At 38.7% G+C, this 10,592-nt stretch overlaps 1 protein-coding gene across 1 annotated transcript in view; it reads right to left on the bottom strand.

Moving 5' to 3' along the window:
• Cbr-ego-2 overlaps positions 1-8,951 on the bottom strand; it is a gene marked incomplete at both ends in the record, with an annotated part of 14,497 nt that extends 5,546 nt beyond the window's left edge. The window contains 11 exons of the mRNA XM_045241489.1: positions 475-602; positions 1,852-2,007; positions 2,151-2,340; positions 3,186-3,396; positions 4,452-4,760; positions 5,284-5,513; positions 6,015-6,170; positions 7,221-7,361; positions 7,876-8,017; positions 8,276-8,478; positions 8,847-8,951. Coding sequence (XP_045092660.1) covers positions 475-602; positions 1,852-2,007; positions 2,151-2,340; positions 3,186-3,396; positions 4,452-4,760; positions 5,284-5,513; positions 6,015-6,170; positions 7,221-7,361; positions 7,876-8,017; positions 8,276-8,478; positions 8,847-8,951 — 1,971 coding nt within the window. The remainder of the gene's footprint in view (positions 1-474; positions 603-1,851; positions 2,008-2,150; positions 2,341-3,185; positions 3,397-4,451; positions 4,761-5,283; positions 5,514-6,014; positions 6,171-7,220; positions 7,362-7,875; positions 8,018-8,275; positions 8,479-8,846) is intronic.
• Between the last annotated feature and the right edge of the window lie 1,641 nt (positions 8,952-10,592).

The raw sequence follows: 10,592 nt of genomic DNA, 5'->3' as shown, positions 1-10,592 counted from the left end.
GGCCTAACTTTTGCAAGTCGGAGTTTTCTAGGCCACCAAATTTGGAGGCTGAAAATGAGCCGAGACGCGTTTTCTAGACCATTTCAACTTGGTGGCCTAACTTTTGCAAGTAGTGTTTTCTAGGCCACCATGCTAAAATGACCCGGAAAACGCACCAGGTGAAGGTTAGGCACCATTTTCACATGGTGGCCTAGAAAAATTCATGGTGAGAAAGTTAGGCCACCATGTCAAAATGACCACCAGACGCTGGTTAGGTCATGTTTAGGCCATTTTCAAATAATGGCCGAACTTTTGCAAGTCGGAGTTTTCTAGGCCACCATGCTAAATGACCTAGAAACCACACCAGGTGATTACCGAGCCATTTCAACTTGGTGACCTAGGAATTTCAACTCGCGAAAGTTAGGCCAGCATGGTAGAATAGCTCATTTTCAGCCGATTTTCAGACGATTTCGGGTCGGTAACGACTGAATTTACCTCAAAAAAGTCAGCATTGGCATCTGTAAACGCCCGGAGAATCGCGTCTTGGGCCGTCGCGTTCAGGCGAATGTACTTTTGAGCATCCGAGTGTTTCTCCAGCTCCGTGTGCATTATTTGTTCGGCTCCTGGAATTGGGAAATGAGCTATTTAACATGGTGGCCTAACTTTTAAGTTTCCTAGGCCACCAGCTTTTGTTGCCTAGAGATAGCTTGTGCGCTTTTTATGTTAATTAGCTTGGGGTGGCCTAGCTTTCACAAGTGGAGATTTCTAGGCCACTATGTCAAAAGTGCCTAGAATACACACCTAATTTTAGCATGGTGGCCTAGAAAACTCCCATTGCGAAAGTTAGGCCAGCATGCTAAATAGCCTGGAAATCGCCTGATATTGATCTGGTAAGCTTTCCTTTCCCATTTTAACATGCTGGCCTAACTTTTGCAAGTCGGCGTTTTCTAGGCCACCATGTTAAAATGACCAAAAAATGACCTAACCTGCGCCTGATCCGTTTTCTAGCCCATTTTAGCATGGTGGCCTAACTTTTGCAAGTTGAGTTTCCTAGGCCATCATGGTAAATTGGTCCTAAAGGGGTTAAAAATCTTCGAAAAAACTATAGAAATCAACTTTTTGAGCATTTTTGACCGTTTTAAGGTCCAATTTGGAATGGTGGCCTAGAAAACTCACTTTTGCAAAAGTTCGGCCATTATTTGAAAATTGCCTAAAATGGCCTAACGTGCGCCTGATCCGTTTTCTAGGTCATTTTGACTTGGTGGCCTAACTTTTGCAAGTCAGATTTTTTTAGGCCACCAAGCTTAAATGACCCTAAACCGCTCAAAAAAGCTATATACTCAAATTTTCTGAGAATTTTTGACTGTTTTAGGACCATTTCAGCATGGTGGCCTAGAAAACTTCGACTTGCAAAAGTTCGGCCATTATTTGAAAATGGCCTAAACAAGACCTAATCAGCGCCTGGTGGTCATTTTGACATGGTGGCCTAACTTTCTCACCATGAATTTTTCTAGGCCACCATGTGAAAATGGTGCGTTTTCCGGGTCATTTTAGCATGGTGGCCTAAAAAACTCCGATTTGCAAAAGTTAGGCCACCAAGTTAAAATGGTCTAGAAAACGCGTTTCGGCTCATTTTCAGCCGATTTTAAGCGTATTTTCAGCCTAAAAAGTTGGTGGCCTAGAAAACGCCGACTTGCAAAAGTTAGGCCACTATGGTGAAATGGCCTAGAAAACGCGTTTCGACTCGATTTTTTGTCGATTTTTACTCGTTTTCAGTGGATTTCAGTGGACTTAGACTCATTTTCAGTCATTTTTAGCTAACTTAGACTCATTTTCAGCCGATTTTCAGTCAATTGTCCCGTGCCAACCTACCCTTCTCATTAGTTCCAATTATCTTGCTGGATATATCATCAGCTTTCAGCGATGCTTCCAGTTGGCTCATCAGCGTCTTCCTCTGATCCATCATCTCCAACACCTTATTCACCATCTCGCGAATTCGCTTCTCCTGGTCCGATTGGCCGGATTTGTCTGAAAATTTCAGATTTTCAGAGATTTAGGGGTCAAAATCTGTGATTTTCAGCCGAGAAATCGTGATTTTAGGCCAAAAAAAAAGTGGCTTAAAATGACATTTTCCGCTGATTTTCAGCCGATTTTCAGCTCAAAAACCCTACTTTTCCCAGTCTCATCATCGTCCGGCACGATTTTCTGCCACATCTCCACACACGGAAGCGTCAGAATCTGTAGATTAGCCGAGTGCTGAGCAATCGCCTTGTTCAGCGATACGTTGTTGGCTTTGGCTTGCTCCAAGTGCTCGGCGAGCCGCTCCAGCTCTTTTTGGATCAAATTGAAGCCCTCGTCGGCCTGGAAATTCGGTTTTAGGGGGATTTTAGGCGCGTTCTAGGCCATTTTAAGGGATTTTAAGCATATTCTAAGACTTTTCGGGCCATTTCCAGTCATTTTCAGCCTATTTTTAAGCATCCTGAGCCAATTTTCAGTCAGTTTCAGTCATTTCAAGGCATTTTGAGCCTAATTTCAGCCAATTTCAGTCAATTTCCAGCGATTTTCAGTACATTTATCAACTTTTCGAATGTCCTCTGTCACTTCAAAAGTCCTTAAAATGCTCCGAAATGATCCGAAAAAGGCCACGGAGTACTGTAGCTAGAATCAATGAGCAATCCGACTATTTTAGATAATTTTTAACCCCAATTTTCAGCTATTTAGGGCTCTTCCAGAAGCACATTTTAGACTGAAAATGCGTCTGAAAATGATGATGGCCCCTAAATTGATTTTCAAGGACTACTGTAGTGTCGAACCGTTAACTATGAGCAATCTACGTTTTTTTCAGGGTTTTTAGACGATTTTTTGAAATCTTCACCAGTGTAAAAAGGGGGCGGAGCTTAACTTTGTATACCCTGACTTTTGCCTCAATTTGGACCGTTTTTTCCGGATTTTTCGAAAAAAAGAAGGGGGCGGAGCTTAGCTTCACCGATTTTCATCAATTTTTCAAATTCAAAAAGGGGCGGAGCCTAGCAGCTAGACACTTCAAAATGACATATTTTGGCTCAATTTTTGTCGTATTTTTTCGGATGTTTTTTTCGCAATTTTTCAGTTAAAAAAGGGGCGGAGCTTAGCTGGAAAACGTCCTATTTCGGCTCAATTCGGACCGATTCTTCTGATTCTTCAGCGAAAAAGGGGGCGGAGCTTACCTTGAATCTCGGCAAATCAATGGCTCGGAGCTTGGAGAGCAACGTCATCAGCTTGGCTTCGGCTACTCTCGCAGTATCCGATGATTCTCTCATTTTCTCAATCAAATTCGGAACACAATCCGGAAACGCCGTCATGTCGGCGTTACGACGCATCAGGTCCTCGGGAATCTCGAACCACGCCTCCTTGTCCTTTCCATTGCTCAGCATAAATCTGGAAATAGCGAAATTGATGGGGTTTTAGGGGGGATTTTTAGCCAATTTTCAGTCACTTTAAGCCAATTTCGAGCCATATTCGGTCTATTTTAGGTCATTTCAAGCTTATCTGAAGCCATCCTAAACCTATTTTAGATCATTTAGACATATTTTAGGTGATTTTAGGCCATTTTAAGCCTATTTCATGCCATTTCAGGCCCATTTCCGGTTTTTTATAGCCTACTCTAGGTCATATTAAGCCTATTTCAAGCCATTTTAAAGCATTCTCTGCCTATTTTGAGACCTTTTACGTCAATTTTAGCCTATTTGAGAGCATTCTAGGCCTAGATCAGGTCAGTTTAGGCCTAGTTTCGGTTATTTTCAGCATATTTTGGGGCACTTTAGGCCTAGTTTAGCTCGTTTTGTGTCATTTTAAGACCATTTTTGGGACATTTAAAGTCATTTTCAGCCAATTTTCAGTCTATTTTGAAGGATTTTAAGCTCATTTTCAGCCGATTTTTAGGCACTTCAAGCCAAAATTTCATTTCAAATAGCCATTGCTCAGCATAAATCTGAAAATGTAGGATTTGTAGTCGATTATAGGGGGAATTTCAGGCTATTTCATGTCATTTTTGGTTATTTTAGGCCTACATTAGGCAAGTTCAGGTCATTTTCAGCCTATTTTAGGTCATTTTCAGCCTAATTACTGTCATTTTGAGAATATTTTAAGACTATTTAAGCCTATTTTGGGACATTTCTAGCCATTTTAAGCCAATTTTCAGTTATTTTAAGCACATTTTCAGCCATTTTAAAGCATTTTAGGCCTAGTTTCGTTCATTTTCAGCCTAATTTGAAGCATTTCCAGCCTACTTTAGGATTTTTTAGCCATTTTAAGCCCATTTTCAGCTATTTTCAGCATATTTCAAAGCATTCTAGGCCTATATTAAGCCAGTTCAGGCCCTTTTAGGCCCAGTTTCGGTCATTTTGCGACTATTTTTAGCTATCCTAGGTCATTTTAAGACTATTTTGGAACGTTTAAAGCCAAATTTTCCATTCCAGAACCCGAAAACGCACCTCAATCGATCAAAATCGGCCAACTGAAGGTTATAATTCAAGTGTTCATCGTAGGACTTGACGATCTCGTTCATTTCCCTCAGAATCTCGTCCTTCATCTCCGCATACTTCTTCTGGGCGTCTTGTACGTGACTCGGCAGAAGCTTCGCAAACAAATCGATACCGTACCCCGCCGCGTCCAAAAACTGCACCTTTTTCAGGTCCACAATGCATCGAACGCCGTCTTTCCTGGCCGTGTCCATTGCGTCCTCCTGTTTGGGCACTCGGTCGTGATAGATGAAGTCGTTCTCTTTTTCCGCGTTCTTTTGTCTGAAATTCGCGAGTTTTTGATGTTGAAAATGGCTGAAAATGAGCTAAAATCGGTCCAAAATGAGCTGAAAATGTCACTTTTGGAAGGAAAATTGGACATTTTTGGGGGTGAAAAATGAGCTAAAAATGAGCTAGAATCGATCTAAATCGGTCTAAAATGACTGGAAAATTCATTTTTTCGGGTGAAAAATGAGCTAAAAATGGTCAAAATCGGCCTGAAATTCAACTTTTTAGTGGGAAATTGGATTATTCAAATCAAAATTGACGGATTCTATGCGGATTTTCAGCCATTTCAGTGCTGAAAAATGGATTTTTCACTAATTTTGGACCCGTTTTTGATGTTGAAAAGGGCAAAAATGAGCTAAAATCGGTCCAAAATGGCTGGAAAATGCATTTTTAGGAGCTTAAAACTGCTCAAAATTAATTTTCAGGTTTTTTTGTTTGGAGTTTTTCGGCCATTTTTGGCCTAAAAATTCAAGTTTTGAGCCATTTTCAGCCAATTTTCAGCTTAAAAACGACTCACTTGGCACTGATAACGTCAAACAAGAAGCTGTAAGTGGCGAACATCTCCGGATAGCGGTCCCTCATCTTGGCCGAGTTGTGTGTCAACTGTTCCATGTACTTGTTGGCAATGTTGTAGTACTGTAGTCGCCATCCCATCTTCTTGTCCTCCTTTTCCGAGTGATCGCCCATTGACATGTAGCCTATCACACCGTACACATCCGACTTCATTTGGCACAGTTTCGAGTAGTACTGTAACATTTTAAATGAGGATTAAATTGAATTTCTCAATAAATTTGGATGATTTTGGCTGAAAATCCACTGAAATCAATCAAAAATGAGTCAAAAATCGCTTAAAATACCCCTGAATATGGCTGAAATGGCGCTAAAAATCATGAAAATAGCTCCTCCAGAATCAGCAAAACGGTAATTTAAGAGCTAATTTAGACTGAATTTGAGCTATTTCAGACCTAATTTAGGCTATTTTAGAAAAATTTCAGGCTGTTTTAGGCCCTTTTAGGCTTCTCAGCGCTATTTCGGACCCGTTTTACCTAATTCTAGGCATCTTTAATGCAATTTAAAGCATTTTAAGGGTATTTTAATGGAATGTTAGGCCCCCGATTGGGGAATTTAGCCGGTTTTCAGACATTTTTAGGCAAATCCCGTTTTGAGGCGATTTTGACGCTATTTCATGCTATTTTAAGCGATTTTCATCCATTTTCCCCCATTTCCAGCCCCCCCCCAAACCCTTACCCGTTGCACAGACTCCGGAATATTGATGCTCCAATCGTCGACAATCTTCGTCGCCGAATCGTACGCCTCCTGAATCCACAAACAGAGCTTCGCGATCAGAATTGGACTGCGATTCTCCAAAAGTGACTTCTGCACGAGACATTCTTGACATTGCGCCTGAAAATATCGGACATTTTCAGCGATTTTTGGAGATTTAAGGCTTAAAAAATTGCATTTTTTGCTAATTTTCAGCGATTTTTAGCCTAAAAAAATGTGTTTTTTTGGACCGAAAAAGTTTTTTTGGACCGAAAAAGTCGATTTTCAACGATTTTCAGCGATTTTTAGCGGATTTTCAGCTATTTTGAAGCTACAAAAGTCAATTTTTTAAGCATTTTGGGACCTAAAATGTCGATTTTCAGCGATTTTTGGAGATTTAAGGCTTAAAAAATTGCATTTTTTGCTAATTTTCAGCTGTTTTTAGCCTAAAAAAATCGATTTTTAGCGATTTTTGGCGATTTTCGACTTAAAAATGGCAATTTTTAGCTAGATTTCCAGCTTTTTTAGACCGAAAAAGTCGATTTTCAACGATTTTCAGCGATTTTTAGCGGATTTTCAGCTATTTTGAAGCTACAAAAGTCAATTTTTTAAGCATTTTGGGACCTAAAAAGTCGATTTTCAGCAATTTTTGGAGTTTCTTGAACCCGAAAAAGTCGATTTTTAGCGATTTTCAGCGATTTTTTTGCGGTTCTTGAGGCAAAATTATTCGATTTTTAGCGAGTTTCGGGCTTAAAATATCGATTTTTAGCTAATTTTCAGCTTATTCGAACCTAAAAAAAGTCGATTTTCAGCGATTTTTTGGCGCTTTTTGGACCTATGAAGTCGTTTTTGAGCGATATCTAGAAGTTTTGGAACCCGAAAAAGTAGATTTTTAGCGATTTAAAGCTGAATTTCAGCCATTTAAGGCCTAAAAATGTCGATTTTCAGCTAATTTTCAGCGATTTTTGGCTTGAAAAAGTCGATTTCCAGGTATTTTTGGAGGTTTTTGAGGTCAAAATAGTCGATTTTCAGTTAATTTTCATCTTTTTTGAGTCTGAAACAGCCGATTTTCAGCGATTTTCAGTGATTTTTGCCCTGAAAATGGCAATTTTTAGCTAATTTTCAGCTTCTTAGCGTCTGAAAAGTCAATTTTTAGCCAATTTTCCGCCTTTTCGGACCATGTTCTCTTACCAAAAGCACTTTATAGTAGAATGAGATGACGTTGGCGTCCAAATCCACCGATGGATAGAAGAAGTCCGAATTTCTGAAGGTGTTGAGCTGTTCGAACGCCAGAGTGGCTTGTTGGAGATGCGAGAACGCGGTTTTGATGCTCTGGAAATCGAATTTTAGGGGGTTTTTATCAAATTTTCAGCCATTTTCAGCTGAAAATTGGTCAATTTTAAGGTTTTTAGGTCGAAAAAAGCGATTTTCAGCTTGAAAATCGCGAATTTTAATACCCAAATCATGGCACAGTTGGTGCCTACAGTAACCAGAAACTCTGAAAGCTAGGGATTACTGTAGAAAATCGAATATATAACGATTTCAGGGGTACTGTATCCCAATTTCTGGGGTTTTTTAATCGATTTTTCAACCCAAAAAAGCTATTTTCAGCTGGAAATCTTCTAAAAATGACATTTTGCAGCTGAGCAATCTTCTCTTTTTTTGTCTGAAAACTGATTTTTAGCTCTTTTTTACTGTAAATTCTCGATTTTCTTGCTCAAAATCACTTCTTTATAGCTGGAAATTCGTCAATTTGATGGAAAAAAACAGCGATTTGAAGCTGAAAAACCTCCTAAAAATGAGATTTTTCAAGGCTGAGCAATACAGTAATCCAAGTGGATCTAACCTCCTGCGTCTCTCTCATCTCCTTGGCTGCGACTTGGGCATGACACGTGCCGATGTTGAACATCACCGACGCTTTCTCGAATTCAATATCACAGATTTGGACCTCGCTATGCGCACTTCTCATATCGATCAGACCATCGTGCCTGAAAATCAAAGAAATTGAGCGTTTTGGGGACATTTTTGGCTTAAAATCGCTGAAAATCTACTGAAAATGGGTCAAAAATGAGCCAATTGAGCCTAAAATGACTAAAAACTGATGAAAATCATCAAAGGAAGAAGAAATTGGGCATTTTGTTTTAAGCCTTTTTCAGTGCATCAATACTGATTTTCACGCCTTTTTTCGCCATTTCTAGCTATTTCAGTAATTTTTGACAGATTTTTAGCCTATTTCCAGCCCTTACCATGCAAACGGGGTTTCCATGATCTCTCCAGCACCCATTGGGAACCTCTTCTGCATCATACACAACTGACTATAGTACTTTTTGAGTTTCTGTGCTTGTTCTGGCGACGCATCGGGGATAGTGGCCTCGAATTTCATTTGAGTCAGCTCTTCGAACGCGGAGTCGTACTCATGAGGATCCGCGTTGAAAGTGAGCAGGATATACTGCAAAATTCGGCCGATTGCTCAGCTTAAAATCCAAAAAAAATCGATTTTTGGAGCGAAATTTGGGCTTGGAAAAGTCATTTTAGGCCAAATTTCTGCTTTCAAAATCATTTTTCAGCGTTTTAATGCTCAAAATTTGATTTTAAAGCTTAAAAATGACCTAGAATGTGCTATTCCAGGCAAAAATTGAATTATAAGCTCAAAAATCAGTTTTGGATCATTTTTACCATTTTTCGACTAAAATTAGCGGTTTTAGACTAGAATACTGCAGTTTATAGCGGTTTTTTGGCTCTAAAACCCATATTTTCAGCTTTTTTAAGCGTTTTTAGGCAATTTTTGATGATTTTCAGCAATTTTTATGAAATTACCTCTTTCATGCGCAATTTGAAATCGAAATTCGGAATATTATCATAGGAAAGTGTGGATGTTCGAAACTGTGGTGCCATCAAAGGCAGTGTGGGAAGAGCCTCCATTTTTTCGGCTGAAAATTGAAAATTTGGCTGAAAATTTTCAAATAAAAGAAAAAAAATCGATTTTCTGAGCGAAAAATAGGGATTTTCAGCATTCTGGACTGCTTTTATCGTGATTTTCAGCTTTTTTCACCCCTGGAAACAGGATTTTTGACCCGGAAATCATTATTTTTTCAAAAATCTGTATTACCCATGAAAACCTCAGTTTTCTGGGATTTTCAGCGGGTTTTGGCGATTTTTATGGTTTTTAAGGCGTTTAAAATTAATTTTCAACCTATAAAACCTCAAAAAACGGAAAAATTCCGACCAGGAAGTGTCGAAATTCGATGATAAATGTGAGAAAAAATGGAACCTGTTTATTTGTTGGATGAAGCAAGCGCGCTCCGCCGCACACCCGGTTTTCCGGCGCGAGGTTTAAATTTTGAATTTTTGCTAGGTTTCGGGTTTTAGACGAGCTTCGGACGATTTTAAGGTTTTTGTAGGTATTTCGGTGGTTTTTTTGCTATTTTTATAGAGAAAATATGTAAAAAATTTGTTTTTCAATGTCTTTCAGAAGAATTGTATGTGATTTCTCTATTTTACCGGATGAAAATGAAGATAATCGGAAAAAAGTGGATTGCTCAGCTTAATATTGATTTTCAAAAGTTATTTCTAGCAAAAAAAGAATGTCCAAGTCATTCCTGAAATTTTGATACCCATATTGCCCATCTTTTCAAAAATTTGGATTTTGGATGCTGGAGAAGGATTTGAAAATATGGATAAGAGCTTTTTCTTGGTTTTTTTCTGGAGAAAAGAAGGATGAATTGGTTGAAAGAAGAATTTCCACTAAATTTCTGACATTTTGATACCCATATTGCCATGATTCTAAAATTTTGAAAATTTGACGTCTTCTGAAGTGGAAATCGGAGAAGAACTTTTTGGGATTCCAAAGCCTTCCAAAAACCTGAAAGTTTTTATTAGTGTTTTCTATAAGATTCCCAACATTTTAATACCCATATCGGCAGAGTTTCAAAGTATTTGAATTCTGAATCCAGAAGACGTCAAATTTTCAAAATTTCAGAATCATGACAATATGGTGATCAAAATGTCGGAAATTTTGTGGACAATCTGAAAAACAAAGTTCGAAGCTCTGAAAATGCACCAGAATCCTGGAAATCTCTTCTCCAGATTTCAAAATTCCGAATTTTCAAAATTTCAGAATCATGACAATATGGGTTTCAAAATGTCGGAAATTTTGTGGAAAACACGAAAAACACAGTTTTCAGCTCTGAAAATGCCCCAGAATCCTGAAAATCTCTTCTCCAGATTTCAAAATTCCAAAATTTCAAATTTTTAGAACCATGACAATATGGGTATCAAAATGTCAGGAATTTTGTGAAGATTCTTACTTTTGTTTTTTGTCCTTTTTCTTCTTCTTCTTCTTCTTTTCCATATTCCCGGATTAAATTAAAAAGAAGAAAGAAAAAGTTGATTAAAAGTTTCGGGATAATGGAAATTTCTGGTTACCAGTATAACGGATACAACACCCTCTTCTACCGGATAAGAAGAAGAAGAAGACAATCCGGCATTGTTCATAAAGTTCGGAGAAGAAGAAGAAGAAAGTAAGGGATAATCCGCTTTGGCAGGCACCTTTCTCCCGATTAA

The sequence above is a fragment of the Caenorhabditis briggsae genome, assembly GCF_000004555.2.
Source record: "Caenorhabditis briggsae complete genome, chrI, whole genome shotgun sequence".
Lineage (NCBI taxonomy): Eukaryota > Metazoa > Nematoda > Chromadorea > Rhabditida > Rhabditidae > Caenorhabditis > Caenorhabditis briggsae.
This window is presented reverse-complemented; position numbering and strand designations above follow the sequence as displayed.